A 27,129-nucleotide genomic window follows, 5' to 3' on the forward strand; every position below is an offset into this window, starting at 1 on the left:
TGGGTTCAAAGGTCAAGAAGGAAGTATGTGACTTGAGCCCCAGAGTGTGGCAATTACAATGTCCACCTTCACCAGGGGGCTGGTTTGTAATGATTTGAATTGTCTAATGGGAAGAAGTATAGATGAGTGTTGACAATGTAAGATCTAAATGTTCACCATTCATTGTATTGGCCTCGGCTCATCACACATATTCCCATTTTGCTTGAATAAGTGTACTGAGGAAAGGGGGATGGGTAGTGCAAGACAAAAGAGTTTTATCACAAATTTTATTGCAAGAAGACAGAAGCAGCCATATTTTTCCGGCACTGGCCATGCGTGAAGCTCATCTTTTATGAATGGGGAGCCATGCAAAATGGATGCTGCTGGCTCCGTTTGTAGGCCCCGGGCAGCATTTGTAATGAGTGGGACCTGGAAGATGGCATCTTCCAACTTAGCATGCATCGCCTCGTATCCCCCCACCCCGGTTTTGACTCTCCGGGGCCTCTTTTCACATTAAAGAGGGGGAAAAAAAAAAGAAAGAAAGAGAGAGTGAAGGGGTACACAAGTATGTATGAGAATTCTTCCTCTTCTTAGTCTGTAAAATTGAGATAAATTATTTAGATAAATTGGTTATTTAGCCTCCGACCAGGCCTCTCACGATTCTGCAATTAGACTAATAGTGCTCGTCTTGTGTCTACTTGTGCAGCAGTAGCAGCAGCACCATGCAGTAGTGTATGTATGTGTGGATGACCATGTGTATGTGTGTATGTTGGAAAGTGTTTCAGCGAGTCAAGTCTTAAAATGCTAATAATGATGACTTCAGTGAATAGAGGCGTACTCTCTCGATCCATTGAATTAGGGTTAAGGCTGGAACATCTATTGTTAGACCTCGCAACAGAAAGACAGTCAGCCAACTTCCAAGAAGCAATTATTGGAGATTGTGTCCCAGTTTGATCATTATGGCTTTAAGTATGAATTGATTACTCACATACATGAGAGGGAAAAAAAAATTGGCAGAGAGTGTTCCTTCTTCTCAAGCCTTACAAACGGTGTCTGGGATGGGGGGGGGGGTGGGGACTTGATTGTTGATGCTACAAATGCTGTATATGAGCTCTGTGCAGGTGTTGTGAGGTTCTGAAATGAGGGCTTCCGTCTGATGTTTATAAACACTTGTTTTGTGGCATAGATTTCAATCAACAAGAGTGGATGAATTGCAGATTTCTGTCAAATCTCTGTTTCTCCTCTGTCAAAAATAACAATGTTGATTTTTTTTTAATGGATTCACTGATCTCTGGTTTCGTATAGACAGACATGTCGGTATTGCAATTAATACGTCTTTGATATGTTTGTGGTGTTTAGGCATGCAGTGATGACGAGTGGACACTGCAGAAAACATGAATTTGTTGTTTTGAGTCAAGGAGGGGGCTACCATTATTTAAAGAAATGAGATTAATAAATAGATTTAAAAAAATCGCCCCTCAGAGGGAAGTTAAAACCATTTGTCGTGTGGTTGTTTCTTACAAGCATTCATCGCTTCTGTAGCAATCACATTAATTTTGAATGACTACATTTTCACATATGTGTAGATTATAGAGGGTATGCACATAAAGAGATCTCCTACCTTTGGCTGCAATCAGTGTTATTATACATTTGTAGCACATGCTGTGATGTGTGAATTCATGTACAGGGATATAATGTAGTAATGGAGGAGGAATACCTGGTACTGTAGAGAATTGTTGCCTTTTTAACTCACAGCTGTTCATATCCCCCCTCCGCCATTGATACAGTTTTGATCAAGATGTCCTATATATATGGGACAGATTTGCAAGGTAGCATTGCTGTTCCCACATTTTCAGGAGATTTTGGGTGCATAGAGATACATTTTCATGTTGATGATACGCATTGGTAGTGACTTGGAATTGATTATGGAAAAGAAAAGAAAAAGAAAATGCTAATCATTAACCAAGCATCGATGTTGTGTGTTCCTCCCCCTCCTGTCTCTAGGGAAGAGAGTGAGAGTGTGCTGACACTGAAGGGACTGACGCCTTCAGGCATGCTGCCCCAAGGAGCCCTGTCCGGTGGCAAGAGAACACTGCAGACTGGTGAGTTACTACCTCCAGGCCGCTTAGGGAGTCTGGGCCCCATTTCATACAAAGTTGATATGAAAGCAACCCTTGCTGGGATGGCAGTTGTCATGGTAACGACAAGAATCCAGCTTCCTGGTTGGCTGTTGCTATTTGAAGTCGCCATTCCAGCAAGAGTTGCTATCCTAACATCTTTTATGAAATGGGGCCCTGGTCCCAAGTAAGGCAGGTATCAACAATGTAGAGAGAAAAAGAGATAAAACACAAACAAACCAACAAACATGATATCTAAACTCAGTCTTGAGCACCGAAGCTGAACTGTATTGTTCCTCACACCTCGTCCTTGTTTACTGACCTTACATTGAAACTTAAGTGTTTGCAAATGCTATTTGTTCGATATGGAATATAGTCATTTATGGAAAATTCCTGTCTGTGCCTAAAAAGAAGTCGTACTAATCCCACCAATAAAAGTATTCCAACACTGCGTGGGTTTATGTGTCACGTCCTTCAAGATGTGGGTTTTGAATGCGATCAAACACAATATGTCAACACAGTTAGAATGGGTGCAGATAACCCAGAAAGGTAATTTGTTTATTTAAAAAAAAATTTAGTACAATGAATAGACATCATGATGACTAATACTGTGGATGAAAAAAGAGACTGCTTACAAACCTTGGCCTCCCCTTCTTTAATTTTTCATACTGCGTGTGTATGTGTGCTCATTTTATGTTTTTTTTTTTTTTTTTTTTTTGAAGAGAAGAAGTGGTCATATAAACATATATCTTGACAAGCAGCATCTCAGAAGACATTGGGTTTTTTCCAATCTAGCTCGCATAGATACTGAATGTCTACTTACTATCACAGTTACTGAGATAACAGCTGATCTCATAGATAGAAATAATTGTAATGGCATGCGCATGCCCATCAAACAGATTTCAGTAGCAGACTTGCTGAATACATGGGCTCTAATGGAAAACATCTCTTTAATTCTGTTATTCCCACTTTATGGAATTGAGAATTTGATGTGCACGTTTGATGCAACATGCAGCTGTGCCAAAAATTACACAGACCGCACAATAACCCATGCATACAAAAAACGAACAAGTCAACAGATGTGCGAGCTGTGTCTCACGTGTAAATTTACTGTACTTACACCAAGGTACACATAGGTGTGCTTGGGTGTGCAAGGTCCAGGTGTGCTATGAAAGAGATACATGGTGTGTGAGATTGCGCAGAATAGAGCACAAGAGAATGCATAGGTGTGAACGAGACATGCATTCTATCTGTATGTCTGATGTGTAAATTGAGCGTTTAGTTAGACTATGCATTCCTTGCCATTTAAAATTGTGCTGCTGTAAAAAGCAATGTGAATCATTTGTGATGGAATTGAACCGTGATTTCGTCACGTTTTGCATCCAGTAAGCATTGACACAGATCAGTGCAGAAGATATGAGGACTGAAAGATGTTTTGCTTTGAAAGGGATTTAAAAAAAAAAAAACATCTGAGTGATGCACCACTTGTCTGCAAAGCTGTTCATTTGAAAATATGATTTGTTAATGTACTGTAGAGCTGGAAATGTACATTTTGACATGTATACATAAAATACACGACTATCAAATTTGTACAGTGGGGGATTGTGTTTTCGCTATATGAAGTTGCATGTAGTTTCCTCAACTCTTGTGTGAAATATCTGGATTTTTAGAGGAAGCGGTGTGAGTGTGGAACGTGAGATGCTTAAAAGGTCTGCAGCGGTTGGCTATTTCCTGAACGTGCTCTCTACAGACTAGCTGATCATATGTATAGATCTCTTCTGCTCATACCTTCCTTCTAAATACCCTGATGTTATTCAAATTAATTTGTCCATTCAGTTGAGAATTTTTCAAAAAATGTCAGAGAAATATGTGACGTAGTGTTATCAACTCCTCATAAAGTCTCCAAAAGTCAGATCACAGATATATTTGTTAATGTATGTCAGATTCTAAGCTTACCAGTGGAATATGATTTTTCCTGTTTTGTGATCCCAAACCCTACCAAACAAATGGTGAGAAAGCCAATCATTATGCTATAACATAGCCTTTGAGGTAGTTGGCTTTATGGTTTAGATGCATTCAATTTTGCATATATCAAACTTTCAACTTTGACGGATATTAAATTTCTTATTTTGTGATGTCATATTTCTTTTGCTTTGCTTAGTGTTTATGTATATGGATGATGTAGTAATTGGTCGCTTGTTTAAGATGAGTTGTATGAACAGTCCTAGGCATTAACATTGTACGCAACCTGAACATAAACATAACTTAAGACAAATGCATGATATGGAGTTGTTAATTGTTATGTATATTTGTCCGAGAAAGTTCTGAATCGATTGCTGTATAAATTTTGTTTCCTTCTCATCTGCAGCTATTGGTCAGAAGATCAGTGGTTTTGAGGAGGCCAAGGGTCTGGACAAGGAGAACGAGAAGATGCCCCCACGCAAGGATGCACCTCCTCCCCCAACCAACAACAAGGGCTCGTAATGTCCCTGCCCAACCCCCCAACCTCCCCAGTGAGCACTGTTGGCTGATTTCCCTCATCCCTCCCATCTCCCACCCCCCTCCCCATGTCCCATTCTCATTCACCTTTGAGCATTCCGTGGTATTCTTGTGAACTAAGTATTCCTCATCCTTCTCTCTCTCTCTCTCCCAATCTTTCTGTCCATCTTTCTCTCTTTCCTTCTCTATTACCAAATGTCCCCGCCCCCTTGTGTTTGTCCTTCCTTCATGCTCTCCCTTGCCCTGTGAGGTGTCTCCTCACCCCTCTGATGAATGGATCCAATGTCAAGAAGAAACAATTGTGCTGCTCAACAAGGCAACAAAGTCTACTGCGATGTGCCATCGCCTTCTCCTTGTCAGCAAACAGTGGAACAATGGAACAAAAATGGGAAATTGTTTAAAAAGACCCCACTGTTTCATTTCCTTTGGAAAAGCTGAATGATAAGTGACTAAGAATAAGTTGGTACATCACATGTATCAGTGATAAGTGGGAATTCTGGACCCACAGACCGTGGTGATAATGTGGTCTTTTTATGCATGCCCGTATTTCCTTTGATAGCTTCTGACTCTAGGATGATCACAGAATTTGTCATTCCTTTCTTTTGTTATATCATGAAAGTGTTCAATGCAGAAAGCTAACATATTACGTGGACGAAACTGAAGTTTGAAAGCCAGATAACAAAGTGCTTCATTCTTGATGGAAAGGAAATTTGTAGTCCACAAATGTATGTTTTTTCTTCTTGTTCGCTCAGGAGTAGTTTGGATGCTGAAAATATGCCTGAGCTCTGCCATGTAATGAGCCAAGGGGTTAGCATCAGTCAGTGTTCGTGATGGCTTGAGAATGATAATGCTTCTTGTCCCGCTGCCAAATAGATAGAGGAAAGACACGGAAGACAAGAAGCCGTTTCTCAATATGATCCAGGGCTCCCGAGAGATTACGCCGCTGCGGTTAATCTTGTCCGTGGAAGATAGACTTGGGGAGCATCTGACCTTAGCAGTCAGCGGCAGGAAGTTCGGCAAACCACAATATTTCCCATGAATCACCAGGGGCGGAAGTGTTACTTGGAGAGAAAAAGAGAGCGAGAGACGGGGGTAAAGACAGTGTCCATGGGTTCCTAGTCCTTGGCTGCCCAATCTCTCTTGGGGGTATGATGATAATGCTTATAGTTAAAGCCTGGCAGTATCTGTGGGCCCTCCCTCACCCTGAGTTGTTATTGTGTCATGATTTGCTGTGCCCCCTTTTTTTTTCCTCTCTCTCGCCAAATCTAGATTCGTTTGCACCTATCTTTTTGACACATGCACATTAGCACGTGACTCGCACATGGAAGATGACAACAGCTAAGTTTCTCCGTAGGACAGACAGTTGCTTTTTTTTCACTTGATTGTCCTTTCTTTGCTGAAGATTCACACTTTCTAATAGGCTAAAATTTTCTATGCCTAGCTGTATTACTCTTATTTGTGTATGCACTGAAGATGGGAAGAATAAAAACTTTCTCTCTTTTTGTTTTTATTTATTTTTTTTTTTTGGGGGGGGGGGAGCAGGAAGAGATACTGGCAGCATCGAAGTCAAGAATACAAAATACACCTTTAGGAAAGGATGCTCATGAGAAGACTTCAGAAAATATATTGTCTTTGGGTGTACAGATAATGATCACATTAATGTAGTATATCATCATACAAAAAGTGTAGCCATCGAGGCGTCATCTCTTTTATCGTATGAATTGAAGAGCTCGAGTTGGAATGGGTCTGCCATGCGTAGGAAACTTTCTAGAGTGGAGTCAGTTGACATATTCCTTTGTCGGCCAACAGATGTGGACATGAATTCTGGCTAGTCTGAAACCTGAAATCTCCTTCCGCCTTCAAGGTGCCACCTACTCTACCACAGACCTTAGCAAACACGTCATGTTGTATTATGTCATGAAGACCTAGAGTTGCCAACCCCCCGAAAAGCTCCAGTGATGTCTGTGTAAATAGTTGTACAGTATAGGTCTTGTGTGTTTTGAGTATCATATCCTTGTAGAGAGAAGGTAGCAGTAGCTTGGTTTGTCATAACCTGCCATATTATTATATCACCCTGTACCACCAAAAGAAAAAAGAACAAAAAAAAAAAAAGAAGATAACCCTCACCCATCATCAGTGTACAAGTTGCCTATTCATATAATTTTATATTGAAAACTCTTATCTCATGCTATGAAATGGGATGACTGTGGTCACAGGGTCGTGCCGGTCATGACCCGATATGTTATAACAATTGCACGGAAGAGAATCGCTCAGTGCTTATATTGAGCCCCATGTATCTTTCACTCGTTATTAGAAATTATATAACACCATTATATTAAAAAAAAAAAAACGGAGCACAAGGAAGATTTCGTTTTTGCATGTGTCACAGAGATTATTTGCAACTGATTATTTGCTGGTCAAAAGAGAGTGTGCTGACAAAAAAGGTCGAAGATCTATCAATGTGCTCAGTGTCAAAAGAAAAGACAGATGTCCTTCTCTGAGTGGATTTACACTGCCAACTTTATGTAGGGCTAACTGAGTCTGAACGAAAGCTGCTGAGGTGTGACCTGAGGAGGTCTGAAATAGATCTTGTGCAATCAGACGTTTTTGTTTTAATCGTTATTATGCATCACAAACATTAACTTGTAGCAAAATGCTCGTTTTCTTTCTTTATGGAGCACCATCGCACACCCTCAGTTTGCAGCAGAGGAATTTCCTTTTTGATAACGCCAATGTACTTCAGCAGTAGCCTCATTTAAATCTATCTATGTGGAAAGACCACAGCTCATAAACTGTGATATGTCATGTCGGCATGGGGAAAAAATATCCACTGGTACATATTTGTATCTTTTACGACAAAACATTTTGTATTACCTGTGTGCACCTTAACTGCGCTTTGATGTATAATCTCTTGCATTTTGCAAATTCATCAAAGCTTTGATATTTTTTTCCTTTTGCTTTATTCAAAATTTTTACAATTTTCTGATGTCACCACATTAAGTTTGTATCTGTAATAATCTCTTCCCAGTTCTCGTAACTGAGCTAGTCATCATTCATGATGGTATTTCCTTATTTTACTGAGTGGTATTTGTTATACATTGATCCCTTTGTGTGCAAGCCACAGGTATAGTCACTATGCTTGTATTTGTACAAGGAGTTATAGCTGCCATTTAACCTCTTTGAGACTTATATCAATAAGATGGCTATGGGTCTGGGCTGTACGTCTTGAACAAACCCGTGCAGTGTTAGAAAGCATGTATCTGTGTCCTAAGGACTTTGTAATGGAGCTCTGGTTAAACATGCTATCGGTTTGGAAAGTCTAGTCACACAAGAAGAGGCATTTAACCGTAGCCAAAAGAGGCATCATGCCTACACTTTAGGATGTGTTGTGACTCTGTGGATAAGATTATGGACTCTCAATGCTGAGGTGACAGGTTCAAGTCCCCTGCCATCAGTGGCTGGGTCCTTGGGCCAGGTACTCTTATCTTCATTGCCTATGTAGTCCGTCAGAGGGGTTGTTAGTCCCATAGATAGTTGCTCACAAGCATGCACTGCTTCCTAAGAAGACACATTAAATTAATCACAATTCAGATTTCATTCACATGATGTAGCCACTTTGCCTCTCTCAACAGCTTTTGTTTTTGTTTCGTCACAAATTGTGCCAAGAAGAAATGACCCCATACTGAAAATGAAGAGTTGCTTTTTTCTTAACTCAGCAGAACTTGGCGTTCCTCGGTTCATTGTATTACAGGGTACGTTCAATATACATACAGTTACACTTAATTCTATGCGGTTTATGACTTGTTGTGGCCAAGGGTGTTGATGACAATTTACTGAAATTTTCATTGCTCAGGGGTGAGTAAAAAGAGGAGAGAAAATTATCCAAATGCCAAGCTTATCAATGTTGGGGAAAGCTGTGGCTTGGGGAAAGTTGTTGCTTGGGGCTGCGTAGTCCAGACACAAGTTCTTCATGGAATATAACTGCCCGGATAGGAAGGATACGGAGAGAAACTCGTCTATTTTAAAGTGCAATTGGGTCTGGATCATCAGACGTCCCATGTAGAACGGTTTACTTTTCAGGGCTGCATAAGGGTATGCCAAACTAGACAATCGAGCATATTTGTCCCCATTCCACTGAGTATCGAACCAAGGCTGAGAATGATGGTTAATGAAGGTTAATGAAATGCAACTCCTGGCATGCACACTGATACTGGAAGTGACTATTGAAACTGAAGACCATGCCGTGATTATCTGGTGTCGGTGTGCGTGTTGTGGTGTTGCCCCCCTGATGATACAGGTGCTCAGATTGTCTGACTCTTGCTAAAAATTATTCTCTTCTGAATCAATGGTAAACGAATCGTTGTTATCATTTCTCCAAGGTCAGAGTGTCTTGCTGATCCATTGGGCTGAGGTGAGGTCATACAATTTGGGTCCTTGACCAGTAGTTTTCATTGTGCCAGACCTGTATAAGCTACTCTAGACTTCAGGACAATGCTTTTTTTCTATGTAGTGGAGTATTCAGGTATTCTTTTATGCAAATAATCTGTAGGAGTTGTAACTTCGAGTAAATTTATAAAGTCATGAATTTGAATCTTAATTATGACCATGTACCTGTGTATACAATTAGCTGTTAAAACAGGATTAGTGTGAATGGAGATGCTATACATCAAAAGTTATATACGTAATTATATCTTGTACCATGCATTCTTTATTAGATCTCTTTCCAGTATAATTATCAATGTTACCGAGGGAAAATCTGTTCTGTAATGAATTTCCCTGTCATTTTGAAATGTGTACAGATATATGATTGATAGCATGGATTGAAGAAAAAAAAAAAGAAAAAAATCTGTATGACAATAATGTGTGAATAGGCAATTATCTTGATATTTCATCGTCATTTCTTGTACAAAAGTTGTTTTTTTTTTATTTGCCTGATGATCTGAAGTATACATAACAGTGTGATATAATTTCTCTATTCATTTTGAAGAGATATGTGAGGTAAATAATGATGTGATTGTGTGTAGATATACGCAAATATTTTAGTTCATCTTTAATATCACTGATATTGTCTATGACAAACGATTTGGGTGTTCCAGTTGGAAGAGCGCAGATTTTTGTGTGTTAAAACAGAAGGATTTTTCAGTGTAAGGTCTGTTCTTGCTTGTTTGTTATGTGTCTGTAGTTTACATAAACATGAGAATGTATAGAGGATGTACAGAGGCCTACAGTAAAGTTTGCCTATCTTAACTTTAGCTACGATTGTGAAAACTTGTACACACTTATTCCAAACTAGCAATTTAGGGCGGATTGTTTACTCTATAACAATGGTATAAACACAGCAGTGGTTTCAATAATCAAGCCAGTTTATAATTGTGACTTGTATGTCTCTTTTCTCCAATTCCGTTTGGCAAATTTTTGTTCCAATTCGTTCCCAGCCGTTCATTTTTTTTTCTTTCTATAATATTGGGTCAAAGTTTGTGTGCTTTGCTATGAAGATAAAGTGTTTGATATTTTGATCTGTTCTGAGCATCAGTTAGTTTGAGTATGTACCACATTGTTTGGCACATCCCTGCTTGGTGTGTCAGCATTGAGGGGAAATAGATGTAGGATGTAGTGAGAACTAATGAAACAAATGTGTGTATAGCAGGTACTGAACTCTTGTCTCGTGAGGGCAACATCTATACTTGCATGGAAGTTTGACTGTCTTTTTGTTCTTCATTTGGTCTAGTGCAGGTTTCTGAAACGGGGGTCCCAAGCAAGCCAAAGTAAAACAAGCAGTCTTGGTTGGGCCTTTTCATGCTAGGATTCACATCCCCTCCCCTCCTTTCTCCAGATTGCCAGGTGAACTTCTACAGATGTCAGTAAATGTTCTGCACATATTTGTATGATTAGTTACCAGTAAGTTCCTCATCTAGCCCCCCCCCCCCCCCTTCTCCAGCATTGGTAAGAAAGTTTAAGAGCTATCAAAGAGAGATGAAACTAATTGGGCAGATCGTGAAAAAAAAAAAAATCAAAATGCTGCAGTTCCTATACTGGTATTTGGTCTGTTCATGGGGCATAGGCCATATGCACCAGTTTATCAACTATTTGAAAAATGAGAGTTTAAGGAGTCATATTAACCATGATGAGGCATAGGTGTTATGTAACAGTGCACCTGACTACTATCTTTTCAAGTCATAGATTCTGCCCCTCTGGAAGGAAAAAAAAAATGAAATCATTGTACAGTAATTATTTCATACTGTGTCTTAGAGCACCATGTAAAGCAGAAGGTGTCTCATGAGCTAGTCGGATGATGTGTTTTGTCTTTTTTCTGCCCTCTCCCAAAAGATAGACAAACCTGCTGTTTTTTATGGGAACAAAATGAGCGCAAAGAGTCTGTGTAACATCCTGTTTCAGAAACCATTGAGTTTTTGTTTATTTATATCTTTTTAGGGCTAAAATGTTATTATTGAACTAAGGTTTACATGTTAGAAAGTGTCAAAGTACAACCAAAACAAAATCTAGCATACTTGGTAGTGGTGTATAATGAATACAGTTGATAAAGTTATACCAATAGTCTGTAGATTTGAACACCATAGAAGGATGATGATGAAACATGGACATCATGGAGTTACTCTTTCACAGATCAGTGATTTGCTACTCCCACTCGGTCTGGTTTACTATTCAAGTATGGAATTACTCACTCTGTGAATGGCTTGGAGTGTAGCTGGTGGAAACGTCTGATATACCAGTATACTTGCGTAGATTGATCTATGGAGCATGGCTCATTTGTGCAAAAGAGGAAAAAAAAAAGTCAAATTAGAATCATGAACTACACGGTAGAACAGTGACAGCAATTGTACAGTTACTAGGAAATATAATCACATCAGAATTTTGTATTATATTGTAGAGTGAACAAAAAAAAAAAGAAAAGAAAATGGGGACTTGTGCATCTGTTGAAAGGCATGCATTTAATTTTTTTTTTCCTGAGGAAGCAAAAGTGAAAAAGTTGTATTATGATTACAATATCTTATTATCATTATTGTTATTATTGTTATTATGACTTCTACTCTGACAAAACAAACAAAAAAAAAACTCTTTGGTGTTAAAGGACAAATAAAGCTCACTTCCCCATTGAGGGAGAAATGCACTTTTTGAATGGATTTTTATTGCATCGGTGTGTGGAGTCCATAAGGCATACAAGCAGGGAGTTGTGTGAGCCGTGTGAGCTGAGGGGATGCTAAGCAGGAAGATGACAGGAAAACAAATTAAAGGTTGCCCTGGTAATAACAGGCATTTCAGGGACCTTATGTTTTTTATACCCCTCTCTGACAAACAGCATCAAACATGTCAATTGCAACAGACATGATCTATTGTGATGTCATTCTCTCTCATACACAAACACTTTCCTGATTGCATTGCAGTATATACACTAATTAATTCTCTTCAAATCATACACAGGTTCCCATAGTTTACACTTGTTTTAAGTAGCATAATATAATTTCAAGCATCTACTGTAAAAGTGGACATTTTTGCGGTGTTGAAATCGCGCATTTCGCGCAAGCAGAAACTAGCGCAAAAATAAAAGCACGCGAATATTTTTGCTTGCCATGTGTTCCAGTATCTGATGTCTTAATTCCGCGAAATTAAAAACGCGCGAAACTCTTCTTACTTGGCCGAGCGCGAAAAATTGGTCGCGCGAAAACAAACTTTTACAGTATGTGTTCACAACACAAGGGAATGCACACATGTATACAGCTATAGTATACTCTAGTGGAATTCTTTTAAATCACCTTGAGAAGACACTGTACATGCCCATTTGTATTCATTATTCTATGTCCCCAGTCCCTCCCAGTTTGTACACTGTTTGTGTTGTGTTATTGTATGTCTGTGGTCCATACTATATGTGTCTGCTTGTTTGTTCTGTCATCTTGCCTGTGACAAAGATTCTGCTAGGATAGAAAACTCAATCCCCTTTTGACGCAGTTTTACCTTGTAATGATACAAGAAACATCACCAAAAATTACAATATTGAAGTAATGCATTTCATCACTCCATAGTCCTCTCATTATATTACAGGGGAATATGTGGATTGAGTGAATCCAGCAACATTGGTAGAACAGATCAGTAGTGAAGTTTGAGGAAAAATCTGTTTGTTCTAAAAGTTATGCATTTTTAAAGTTTGGTGCCTCCATGAGAAGACAACAGTTGATGACGTCACAGCAGGACCACGATAATAAAGAAAATCTGAATAGAATTCTAGAAAATTTCATTTTTTTAATGAAAAGTACAGTCAACCTTGCTTTTACGTCGACCTCCCATTAGTCAAATAATCAGGACCCAAGTTGTATGTCTTTACAAGTCCTCTTCTCTTTATACTCTATTGATTTTAATCCCTCATAAGGAGACTTTTCTCTTAAGTCAAAGTTATTTCTTTAGTCCACATAGATTCGACTCGGGCAAGGTTGACTGTATACACCTTCCCACAAGTTGTTACTGACATACCACCAGTGTATCAGGGCAATTACCCCTCAAGGACAATTACCTAAATACTGGTTAGTGGTAAGGTTAGAGGTAAGATAAGGGTAAGGGTAAGGTTTAGGGTTAGATTCAGGATTAGGATGAGGATTAGGGGCCAGGGGAAGGGTCCGGGGTAATTGCCTAGGGGGTAATTGCCCTAGACCCACCAACAGGCATGTTACAGGTAAGATTATTCCCCTGCTTTCTGTAAGAGGTAAGTAAAGTGCTCTTTCATTATGCAAGAAAGATGGAAATACAGTATGTGGAATTCTCTTTATATTATTTTTCATTGTGATATGACATTTGCTCCTGCAACAGTTGCTCTGGTCTTATTTTCATCAAGGAATTAGGGTTAGGGTTAGGGTTGTGGTAGGGTTATAGGTTTAGTTTGATGTGAAGATTAGGATAAGGGTAAGGGTTATGTTTGTGGGCAGAATTTGTTTGGCTTAGTGTACAGATATTTCAAGGAAACAAATGTTGCAGGAAGTAAGAGCAAATGTTGTGGAACCTACATGTATTTTTACATCATCCTGCAGTGATGTGTCACGACCTGTTGTACCCAGCGATGTCGGCACAGAAACGTTAAAATTAAAGAAATTGTCCAATCTTCCTCAAACTTTACTGATGTGTTCTACTACTACAAGCCATTTCATGATTAGCTGATGTGAACATCATGGAAAATGACCTTTTTTTTTTCAATTGGTTAGGCACCTCATCAGTCAAAGTGGCATGATACGAAGTACATAATTTGATTTTTGATTTGATTTGATTTATTCTCTGTATGCCTTTTTTTTTTCAAATCAACTTTCTGCAATTTCATTAACAAAATACAAAATAACAGTAGTATCCTTTTAACAATCATCATCATTTTCATCAATTATACAATACATCTGTAATATAATTACATGAGTAACATCTTAATAAAATCTTGCCCATCATAACAATTTTGCCATACATGTTCTTCTTCTGCTCTTTTTTTTTTCTGTTCTTTTTCTGCTCATGTGCAAAGTGGAATATATGGGCCATTGCTACATTCAATCAATCTACATTTGATATTTTAGTTATCATCCCTCCCTCCCCCCCCCCCCCCCCCCAGTGTTGAGAGGTGCTTTCCAAAAGAGTTGTAATATTATGAAGATGAAGGGTGGGGGGTGTGTGCCATGGTAAAAACATTCAAAAGTTTGCAGGTTATCTCAAAGATGAGCTTGTATGGATAGGTTAGGTGGTCTGCTTGACCTGGCTAGCTGCTAGCACCCTGTTTTGTTTTGTTTTTAAATGACAAATGAGTACTTTAGTACATTTTTATAAATGAGTTTCATTGACTCAAACTTTCACAAGAATCAACCACAAACACTTAAAATTATTTACAAATGCTTTTGAGATCTTAAAGATTAACAGGTGCATTGTCATCAAAATGTGTTTACAGATGTGCTTCAGAGATTGGTACATGAATTTTTTTCATTAGAAATACATGTACCACTGTAACTGAAGCACATCGTAAATAGCACAAGTTGCAATAGTTTGACTCTATCATCTCATACCTCAAGGGATGAACCTTGTGACTGACTATAGATACATTGGCAAACTGTTTCATTCGCTCTCTTATATAAAACGTATATATATATATATAATGTAAAACATGATATATTCGTGGCATGAATTTTTCACGAATTGGAGCCGACGGCCTTTTCTGCTGCATGAAATTTTCGCGAACTGCCACTGGTATTCAATGCATATAGTGTATACAAGAACTTTCGCGTGCATTTTAATTTCGCGAATCTTCGCGCTCGCGAAATTCGCGAAATTAAAATGCATGCGAACATTCCTCGTTTTACAGTTTATATATATATATATATATATATATATATATATATATATATATATATATATATATATATATATATACAAATGAAGAAACAAACTGGTAATGCATTTTTGGCCAATAAAGCATGAGTTTATTCGACTCAAATTTTCGGCATCCTACCCCTCTTCAGGTGTTTTGTCAAGACTCCTAATGAAGGCATAGGACGCTGAAAATTTGAGTCTAATAAACTCATGCTTTATTGGCCAAAAATGCATTACCAGTTTGTTTCTTCATTTCTTCATGGAGCCAATACTTGAATCTCAACATATATACATGTAATTATATGTGTGTGTGTGTGTGTGTGTGTGTGTGTGTGTGTGTGTGTGTATATATATATATATATATATTATATCTGTATATATATATGTATATGTATATATATATATATATGTGTGTGTGTGTGTGTGTGTGTGTGTGTGTGTGTGTGTGTGTTAGGTAGAATGGGGAGGGCAGCTGGAATAAATCTGTTGAAACAAACAAATAAACAAACTAGCTTGGGGAGAACTAAGTAGCTGTGCTTGATCAGGATGGATTGCTTCACAAAAATTCAATGAAGCTGGACGCTCTTTTCTGACTTTTTTGTCGCCGTGTAGATCTGGAAAATGCAAGCACTTTTTTTTTTTTAACAGTAAAGGCTTCTTTGAAAGACCTCTGAGTGGATTTTGAGCAGGAAGAAACACACACACACACACCCACACACACACACACACACACACACAAATACAATATATCGCAGGACTGAAGTGCAGTAAGACGGTTTACCTAGAGATGAAACACGAAAGACGTTGAATCTATTTAGTATTTTATGGAGTTTTATTTATTTCTTATTTTGAACACGTGTCAGACGTGTGTCTGGTAAATTATCGACAGGTGCAAGACATTCTTCAAGTCAGACAAGACATGCACATTCTGACGATCACATTTTTGTTGTAACGCCATCTATCGTTGAAAGCATACAAGAGGACCAGTCTCACCTGCCTTTCAAACCACGATGAAAAAAAATAGAAGTTCAATTGCACGTAATTACAAAGACTTCGTCAAAACTGTGACGACTATTGATGAAGACACTATATACAACACTGATGTGCTCGTAGTGGATAACGAGCCAGCAACTGCAGTTCCAAAATGATGCCAATTAAGGACTCATTCGTCGTAATCAAATCCCACTGAATTATCTCTGACTACTTTCTCGCTGGAGTCTTTCAAGAATCCATCAGAACGCATTACTGTGTGTGTATGCGCGCATGTGTGTTATGATGAAGCCCAAAGTGTCACAAAGCAGTCATTACATGCACCAATTCCTGCCTCAATCGACCACAAAAATATAGACAAATCACACACAAAATAAAGAATACGATCAGTAACAACCAATAGAACGTTAAAAGGAAAGGATTGAACATACAGATTGAGAAGTGACGTTTTCATTAAAGCAAGAAATGATAAACACTATATAACGATTACAAAGTTCCGACTTTGATTACACACTATATTATACAGACATGTTTCCATGAAACCGCCTTATGTATTATTTGTCACAAAACTCGGTATTATGATTTTATACCTCACGTCATTATTTTGGATCAAAATTTATCTCTATAGTGATCGGTTTGAAGAGCTTTGCGTGACTATATTATATATATTTTCAGAATTTTAGAATGTTTGCCTGTTTGACACTCCTTGGTATACTATTTTGAAAATGACGTCACGTTTTGTGACGCAATTTTCCAAATAGTACACTATTTGTGAAATGATGTCGCAAAACAATATTATTCTTACATCGCGCGTTGCTTCTTATGGTCACTTCTGTTACAAAACATGTGACATCGCGCCCTGCTCGCCGACGGTGCCTCTCAAAAGCGCCATTCAGCGAGGGGCCGGCACAGCCCATCCGAAGTGAAATATGATTTTTGTTTTGTTACCTCTGTCTATGTTTTTGCGATGAAACTCTCAAGGCAAAACATATTAACATGACTATCTTCACCATGTCAACTTTAAAACAAAAAGCAAATGTATATTTAAGGCATCATTCTATGCTTGATTTAATTGCTGTTAGTTTTTTTTTTTCTAGACAAGATGAGAGTCTCAATTATGTTCCTTTAGGACGAGAAGGTTCTTGAATAGAACTCGCCGATGCGCCTTGTTCAGTGCATAAATAGGCGCCTTATTAAAACTCTCTTTATCTTAGGGACAAGAAAACTCCTTGACGTCCATAAGGCGAGCAGCCAGCTCACCTTCTCTCGTCCTAAACAAATTAAGTGCTCAAGTAAGTTTTAGGAAGTAGTCGTCATGCCTCCGCGTTCATAAGAAGCTTTAGGTGCCTAGATACAATGAAATTAGACGAGGTTCAAATAGTCACCTTTCATTGCGTGTTTGTACATACTTTCATATTTTTATATCATGCATATGAACAAAATAAAATGTTTAGGCCCTCAACTAAAACATGATAAAGACGGATGCAAACATGTATTTCACGCATGAGGTAGAATGATTATAATGGGCCTCCGAGCGGGGGTTGATCTTGGTGGGGGTCCACAGGCTCTTCTTTATGCACTGTGTAGTGAATTTTTGACTTTTTTCCCCATCTAAACTCATGTTTCAATATTAGAGTACAATAAGCTTGCTTCCAAAAGGAGCTAAATCCATTGAAAAATGATTGATTTAGCGCCTTTTGAAAGCAAGCTCTTTATTATACATCTACGGTTTCAATGACATTTGAATGAGGTGACCTGTAAAGACTCCGAAAGTGTTGTGTTAGAATATTAAACTAATTGTGTTCCTAACTTCCAGAGAGGAGTACTAACAGTCCTCGAGAGTGTGCGTAAAACATAGCCCAAGTACCAATTTTATACGCGTCTGATGAAACGTATTGATTTCTATACTGCAAACCAAACTGTGCAATTAATCAATCCATGTGACGCTGAGATTCAATTTGATGAGGTTATAAGATGATCCGAACAAATATAAGTTCTATAATCTTCCCTATTTTGTCTCTAAAAATAAAGCGCAACACGACATTGCAAGACTAGACTGTTAGTCGTTGACTATCAATGGGTTCCTGCCATATCAGGGTGAGATTCCTGATTGCATGCTGAATGATCAGAGAAAATTGGAAAAAAAATCTACTGTCAAATACCACCTTGCACACTTTCATTTCAAGTTGGTTTGATGGTTTTATCAATAAGAAAATAACAGACAACATGGTTAAGTATAGCATGTGTCAAGTTTTGTGTGGAGACTTTTCTCATCAGTGTTGACATCACATGGGAATAATACAATATGCATTCAGATAATCAAAACGTAAATTTTGCTTCCCCGTTGATAGAAAATTAATTTTTTGAATCATAGATAAATTTGGAACGGATTGATTTAATGGAATTATTGACATAATTTTATATGAATATTTTTCCTCATTCATCGAGATATATTAAGTGGCAATTAAAGCCACGCTTTGCCTTTATTCACATCTTGTTTTCACTGTTAAGCCAAAATTTGTAAGTGCAGTGCCACATCAGTATGACTAGGTTTTTCACGGGATATACTGATAATAACACATCAATCAAGCACATTAACAATAAAGTAGATATGATGATGATATAGATTAACCCTCTGCATGCCACATTAATTTCTGTCTATAGGTTTGGGTGTGAATTTTGTGCACATTGAGCTCACTGGCATAGAGAGGGTTAATCACATCGTAGTTCTGTGTGCGAAAATATAGTGTACAAATTATGTTTTGGTTCATTAGAGCCTATAATACTTTCCTCCTTTGGTCTGTTATCATGTTACCAAAACACGAGTGTGTTGATGAGAAGGTTATACATTTTCTGTTTGATTTCATGTCACTCTATGTAGTCTCACATGTGTATGTAATGTTTTATATCGTATTTCTGCCTAAATTAATTGCTACTTGGGATTTTTGTTTGTTTCTTTGTTTTTTGTTTCTTCGTTTTATTCTGGGGAGGGGGAATTCGACCTTTGTCAGATGATGTGACAAGCCTTGTCAATGTAACATAAAATCGAACAATCCCTTTTCAGTATTTTCACAGAATTTCGCCAGAAAATAACCATATTTTGAAATTAATCATGTAACAGTACTCGGGCAAGAAGTTATAAGACAACCTCCGTCAAAGAAAAGAAATGGCTACCGGTATATAAAATATTCATATATACATGTATCTATAACTTCAACCAGGAAGTTCTTCACAGAGCTACATGACCACTGTCATGGGGAATGTTTACAGTTCAAAATTAATTTGTTTGTTATATTCTCAGGCCAACATGTGTCTTTTTGTGTTTTCTGTGCGTGTGAGTGTGTATATATATATATATATATATATATATATATATATGTGTGTGTGTGTGTGTGTGTGTGTGTGTGTGTGTGTGCGTGTGTGTGTGTATAGGCCTATGTGTGCAGACAGGTTCCATGACATCTGCTCCTTATTGTTCCCATGAAATATCTGCACGCTAAGCCAAAAATTCTACCCACAAACGTAACCATAATCCTAATCCTCACATTTGAATTTGATTTGAATTAGTTTTATTTTCCGTTAAAAAGTCACATTACATATAATCATTGCACATACAAAATAATACATAAAATGAACGGAAGGATAGCCCTACTCAGCTATGTTTTGTATTGTATGGATGTGAAACGAATTGAAATAAATTTTGCATATACGGTGCACTGAGATCATTAAAAACTTTTATACACCAAAGATATGATATGTTTGATACGGAGGAATTTTAGGGATTAGTAATTCAAAATTTGATGTAATTCATGGTTAGATATATGTTTATATTAAGGACTTATTCCAAGTATAATTCTACCAGCCCTGTTTCGTAATTTCTGTAATCGATCGGTATATTTCAGGTGGGAGAATCATACACTACATCTGCGTAATCAAACAAAGGAAGAATTATTGTACGGTAAATCAATTTCAAATTACTACATTGTAAGTACATTCATTGATATAAACTCGAAGACGACCTAAAAATTAACCAATTAACTGATTTTTTTTTTTTTTTTTTTTACAAAGGTATTCAATATGATCGTTCCATTTTAATTCTTGGTCTAAATTATCATCCCTAAGTATTTCACGGCTTCCTTGCATTGAATATGTTTTCCACTGATATAAACATTTAAATTTTTGCGTTTTGTCAACATTGAACGGGTACCAAACAATATACTGTCCGTTTTATCGACATTCAAGCTAAGTTTGTTGAAACACATCCAATCATGTATACGTTCCAAGTCTGCGTTAAGAAAATAATCTCTGTGAGAGTAACTACTAACTACTCAATAAGCTTTTTATTTATTTTTTATTATTATTTTTGTACCTCGGGCCTACATCTAACTAAACCTAAAACCCTCATACCGAAGCAAATGTCGCAGGAGCAATGTGCCATCGTGAAAGCTATTCTTTTGATTCTCTTGAAAAAGACACGATGAAAGAAAACAAAAGAGTAATCAAGATCGAGATCTAAAAGTCTCCGATGACTTCAACTTGACTCTGGTGGCGCCGTAAGTGTGCGAATTGTATGGACCATTCTACTTCTTGGATGGAAGCAACAAACACGGAATGCGGAAGTGATGTGAAATAATAGAAGGGACGGGCCAGCAGCAGCTAGCTGCTCACACAGTACACACACACAAATCGCTGCATTACACATGTCGGAGTGCTGTGCTTGCCAGAAATACGGGGAAAAGCTGACCACCACCAGTTCAACCAGCAGCTGAACTAAAGTATCACATCAAGTGGGCCTGTGCGTCGGTACGGTGTCAGCGGAATGAGGACGAAAAACAATAGCTGGCTTTACGATGTAAATGAATACACCGCTGCTGGGAAACACCTCCGCCGCGCCTTGTAAAATGAGTACTCGTCGATGTATACGCCCTGATGATCGAAATGAGGCATGTGTGAAGTTTTAGGGTAAGTATATAAGCGGAATTTATTATCATACAATTTAGTAATAGACCGTACAGTCTGTACACACGCGAATGATACTACACAGACAGTTTACAGCCTACCCACGCCGAGTCCTCTGTCCTGGATCTAGCTGGAGCTGGAGCTGGAGCTGGAGTCTAGTAGGTATACAGGTAGGGCCTACAAGTATTTTATTATTATAGTACTGTTATTAGTAGTGGGCGAAGTCTTCATTGGAGAAGTGTACACTCCAACATTAGCCAACACAGTCACAGAGTGATTTGTTATCGTAATACTGATACTCTAGGTTGACCAAGTGAACTGTTAGGTACACATGTACCATCTAATCATCAGTTGTTGGCATGCAGTACTGTAGTTGGGGAACTGTTGTTAGTAGAGTTCTACTATTCAGACGATACAATGTACATCTCTGGGCTACATCATGTACCTTGAAGCATTCCAAAAGCAGGAACTTCGAGGCATTAGACACTGCATGTTTATATTTGGTGTAGGGCCACTTTTATTGTGCCGCTATGAATTATTTATGAAGAATGAACAAATTAACAATTTATAGTCGTACATCATACACGTTCTTCAATGCACAAATGTTTCTAATGTTGACTATCGGGTGCAGTGTATTTGAAGAGAAATGATATGGAATAATTTGTGGCAGGCTTTGTATAGACAGTAGGCCTACGGTAAATTCACTGTAAACATGGACATTTTAGCAGTCCTGAGCAACTTATTTTGATTGTCATGCTGGACTGGGTGGCTGGGTAAAATGAATTTCTTGTGTTTTTAATTTGCTTAATTATCATATTGGCTTCTTCGGGCGAATGAGGCTCCCGCTGATGGAACGGCCCTTCACAGGTCTAGTGCGAGATTGGCCATTCCATCAATTCCAGCCTCATTTGCCCGAAGAAGTCAATTGATAATTGGTGAAACATTGCAGCAAGTGAGTTTGATTCCAGTTTCTTGATTCAACTAATTACTGATGAGATTGTACTTTGACTGGATGAATGAGAAGAATTTTCATCAGTCTGTGCTTTGTCATGTTTGAAACTTGTTATGTCTGTTGCATTTTTTTTTCTTTTTATTTTTTAATGCAACCAAAACACAAACATACAAAATAAACAGTTTAAACAATGTACAAATGACCAGCCTATAGCAATAACAAGGGTTCAGTTGAAACAAGCCACCTTAAACTATCTACCATAATGAAATAACAAAACGAAGATGGATGTCTATGAAATATATAAAGTAGAAGATCAACCAAAAAAAAAACACAAAAAAAACATGGACCACTTCCTCAAATGACATTGCAATTTACCTTTCTTTTGTGCTATAACATATTCAGTTTTCTGTTTATACTTTACTAAACAATGAATGCATCAAAATTTAAGTTGAACCTTGAAATCTACATCTACAAATATAGAACTTCTCGAAGACAAAGAAATAAAAAAAAGTTATATGTGTACAAAATTCTATGTCATTATTTACACCAAACATCATATTAAATAGCGAAAAGGTGTATACATTTTTGTTTTTTTCTGCTTTAAAATCAAATAATATTTGCCATACAGGTAGTGTTTTATGACATTGTACAAATAAAGGAAAAGCAGTTTCCTGTTTTTGACTAGAAGTGGTGCCGGAGGCATTATGTTTTCGGGTTGTCCGTCCGTCCGTAATGAATTTTGTGGACAGCGTAACTAAAAAACCTTTTGAGGTATCCTCATGAAACTTGGCATGTATGTGTATTAGGGGGTGAAGTTGTGCCTATCACCTTTTGGGTGCACATGCTCAAGGTCAAAGGTCAAAAGGGCAAGGTCAAATACCTAAAATTTCACTATTTCCACCATATCTATGCAATGCCTGAAGATATTTTCTTGAAATTTAGTGTATACATGTATTACCCACTTAAGATTCTTTGGTGAAAGTTTGGGGTCATGAGGTCAAAGGTCAAAAGGTCAACTAAAATATTAAAACTTAACTTTTTTCTCTGTATCTTGGAAATTGTTCAAGGTATCTTCATGGAACATAGTATATATACATGTACTGACTGGCAGTGAACATCTAGAGAATTTAGGGTTCTTGGGTCAAAGGTCAGGGGTCAAAAGGTCAAGGGCAACACTTCAAAATTTTACTATTTCCCTCATATTTATGCAATGCCAGCAGGATTATCTTTTTTTTTACACTTGGTGTATGCATGTATAACCTAATAGAGATTCTCTGGAAGCTTTCTTTTTTCTTCCTTTTTTTTTTGTTTGCCTCAAAGGTCAAAAGGTCAAAGATCAAGGGAAAGTTCTGAACTAACTTTTTCCTCCATATCTCAGAAGTGGCTCAAGTTATCTTGAAACTTACTACATATTTATGCATGTTGTGCCTGACAGTGATTATCCTATGGGCAATTCCGCGGTTAGTAACGTTACATTTAAAGAAATTTAGATATTTATTTTTACTACTAAATCACCATTTTTTCATTTCAAGTCAAAATCATGTTAAAACATGTTCATCCTTCCCAGGTCTATGATATAGAAAAGAATGAGTACAATCCAATAAATATTAGAATTGTTATGGCAACTAAAAGGGCTGGTTAGTAACGTTACGAAAAAAGGACATGCCAAAAAAAAATCAATGTCTTGTAACAAAAAGAGTGCAAAATTTCAAGTTACTTCAAACAAAGTGTTGCATTAATTTCAATTATTGCATCATGACAAATGTTCACGCAAATATTTTTAGCAGTTCGACCGATAATTTATTAGCTAGACCCCCAAATGCATGGTTAGTAACGTTACGGTTAGTAACGTTACATTTGTCCGGAGTAATTCCGCAGGTCATTTCACCCTTTTGTAATTGACAAAATGTCACATGACTTCTGGAGTATTTAAATATATTCATCTGTTACCTTTTAGCAAAAATTTGAGGGAAAAGTTTCAAAGCAACCCACTGTAATTTGCATTTAAGTGAATTTTAGCATCCCCAGTCCCACATGTACATTTTAAATGATGGTTTTAGATCTCGCAAAATCAATAAATACAAAAAATAAAATCTACTGAATTTGAAAGACCTTAGTGATTGGTGAACATCCATGGCATTAGTTGATACCTAAATTAAAGGGTAAGATAAAGAGGCACATTTCTTTAATCCATGTCATGTCCACCTAACTGCGGAATTGCCCTTATGAATTTTAGGGTCAAAGGCCAGATGAAAATGGTAACAATGAACTTTTCATTATAGAAATTGCACTTTTTCTCCATACCTTGAAAATTACTCAATTCATAAACTTATGAATGGGTCAAAGTCAAGTTAAAGTCCTTAAATCCCCAAGTACATGCTCTCCTATTCATCCAATTAAACCTAGGTCAAGGAAGGTGAACATTCAACACATTTGTGACAAACTTGTCATTTTAATATTTTGCCAATTTTGTGAAAATGTAATCACACATTGTCTACATGTACTATAGACCTACATGTATTAGGAGAATCGTGCATTATGGCAGAGGCATACCAGTCGCCTTAGCAACATTTCTAGTTTAAATCTTAAATAAGAGTGCATTTAAACCAATGATATCATGAAAAACCTTAAAATTAAATGAGCAAAGTTGCGTTTCAATATTTAGTACATTTATAGTTATTCATATGAATAGCATCCCACTGAACTATTTCATCATTACTGGAGAGAAGGTCTTTCCATTTACCTGTTCTTTTCTCACATGAAGGGTCACAGTGTACATTCCTTATTACTTGATAAGCATGTTTTGAAATTTTCCTTTTTTTTTTAAGAGCTCTGTCACTATTTTATCGAATATATCTTCATTGGTGTCCAAAGAAAAATCAAACCATGAAAGATAAATACCATTTACTATTAAAGAATTATATTTTCTCCTATCCTTCATTGCAATATCAAATTCTATAATACTGTAGCTCGAGCATTGGTTCCAGACCTGGTACAAATAAAAAATTGATGACATTTAAGCCCTTCCCAGGTACTGCTGAGAGTAGGAAGGAAAAGAAAAGAAAAGAAAAGAAAATGAAAGCCTCCTGAATGTCATATATCAAAACTACCAATGTTGACACTGCTATATTCAACAACAAAAATACAACAATTGATGAAATGGTGCTTGATTAAGATATGCCAGGTCTTCATGTTATTGATAATATTGTGTCTGCTGGAAACATTGTCCACTGGTTCAAATAACTTTACTATCACTAAAGTGAAATACTCTTCTGTCTTCAAGTTGACTCTACAGTGTACCATGTAGAGTAAATTTAAACAAACAAATTGGTTGAGGTTTCATGAGAATCGCGCATAATACACATGTAGAACATGAAAGTTGTGGGATCTTTACAGTTTCATGTGTTTCCACAAAAAGATGACATCAGTTGCAACGACATGCAAATTAGATGAGATGATGTCATCATCTCCTGTGATGTCATCACCTTGCAGCTCTCCTATTGGTTTGTGCACAAACCTTTGAAAGTCTTGTTTTGGGTAGATCAATAGATCTGCAGCTTCTTCCCCTATACAAATGTACATGTCATTGATACAGATCATCACATTTAACGTGCTGTAAAACACAATTTTTTTGCGACATGAAATTTTTGTGAGTTGCCTCAAAAATTCAATGCATACAGTGTAGACAAGAACTTTCACATGCATTTTATTTGTGTGAATCTTGGCTCTTGCAAAACTCACAAAATGAAATTATATGCATGTGAACATTCCTCATTTTACAGTAATATACAAGAAAGGAGAGATTAATACAAATGACTGCAAGTTTTTGTCATCATTGAATATCAAGAAGTAATAATGATTTGTGTGAAGCCCGGTGGGAGACCTGTGCCGCAGTAAATGTTACAACCTCATCTAGTTTGCATACCATTGGTTAAATGACTAATAGTGCTGTTTGGTGGATTTTCCTTTGAATATTTAATGTACATACTTTTCATAGAACTTCTACTATTTGAGTTTTGGAGGGTTTTTTTTTTCACTCTACATGTAAAGGCAGTAAATTTGAACATGGAAATAAACTTGCACTTTAATCTCAGTGGTTTTCAAATCATTTACCGGTACTCAGAAATTGCTGTTGATCTCTTTGCGTGCACTCTATACTACATTGTATTTTGAAAGATAAAGCAAATATACATGGGGCTGGTGGTATGTAAGTTAACCTTATCTTGACTTATAAGCACACTCCTGTGCAAACATAACTTTGGGAGTTGTTTACTGAGAGAGATTTAGAGATTGCATACTAGTGTCCCATTTTCTCTTTGATTCTAGTTGGTATTGGTCAGAATCTGATGACTCCATTACCAGGATAAAAAGATATGAAGGAGTGTCCAACATAAGAAAATTTTCTACAGAAACTCGGAGAGGCAAGATCAATTCAGAGGTAAGAAAAATGTTTCCTTGAACCTAATATGTTATTTGTTCGTGGGTTTGCATAGCCTCCAGCCAAAGTAACTGCTGCGAACACAGGTTAAATTTTTGTTTTGTTTTATTTTGTTGTGGCAGATTTTCCAGCTACAACTCACTTTCTCAGAATTGATTCGATAAGGGGTTATTTTGGATCAGGTCTGAAAAATCTGGGTCTGAACCTAGAAAGCACTACCAATGTAGTAGCTCCTATGCAGTTTTGGTAGTTAGATATATATATATTGGGAAGAAACTGAGGTTTGAGCATGTGTGATTTGCTGTTGTAGTGAATATTTGTACAATCCTAATCATGTAAAATTAGGCACCACAAAACTAGCATTTCATAATCAAACTTTTTGTTCAATACACATTCTGAAAGCGAGACAGCTTCTTGATATATGACAAGTTTTACTTCCTGTTTTCCACCAAAATCAAATGCTGTAATTGAAATGCATTCTTTCCCTTACAATTCACTGACAATACAGGCTTAGATTGCAGTTTACCTTTATTTCTGACTTGGGTTAGAGAACTTGATGAAACAAAACCTACAGATTTAGTGTATAGATTGATATGCTAGCAGCTGCTAGTACTTGACAATAACAAATGAACAAAACCAATGGGCATACACCGGTACATGTACCACCTATTATTTCACTTGTGATATATCATGTTCCTCATTTGATTACAGAAACTTACAATGATCTTTATAGATATTGTGTCATACAGTGTGTAGGTATCATTTATGCTGCCATGGTATTGCTATCCAGGATGTTCAAACAAACGATTCTTTCGTCAAGTTGTTTTTCATTGCATCTGATTGACAAATTA

General features: G+C 37.2%; 1 protein-coding gene across 5 annotated transcripts in view; it reads left to right on the forward strand.

The window, feature by feature from the left end:
* LOC140228708 (protein phosphatase 3 catalytic subunit alpha-like) overlaps nt 1–6,085 on the forward strand; it is a 108,676-nt gene extending 102,591 nt beyond the window's left edge. For all 5 annotated transcript variants that reach the window (XM_072308983.1, XM_072308984.1, XM_072308985.1 and 2 more), the window contains 2 exons: nt 1,984–2,081; nt 4,465–6,085. In XM_072308983.1, the coding sequence (XP_072165084.1) occupies nt 1,984–2,081; nt 4,465–4,580 (214 nt within the window). In that variant the 3' untranslated portion in view covers nt 4,581–6,085. The remainder of the gene's footprint in view (nt 1–1,983; nt 2,082–4,464) is intronic.
* Nucleotides 6,086–27,129: the final 21,044 nt, after the last annotated feature.

Source organism: Diadema setosum, chromosome 5 (assembly GCF_964275005.1).
Source record: "Diadema setosum chromosome 5, eeDiaSeto1, whole genome shotgun sequence".
Classification (NCBI taxonomy): Eukaryota; Metazoa; Echinodermata; class Echinoidea; order Diadematoida; family Diadematidae; genus Diadema; species Diadema setosum.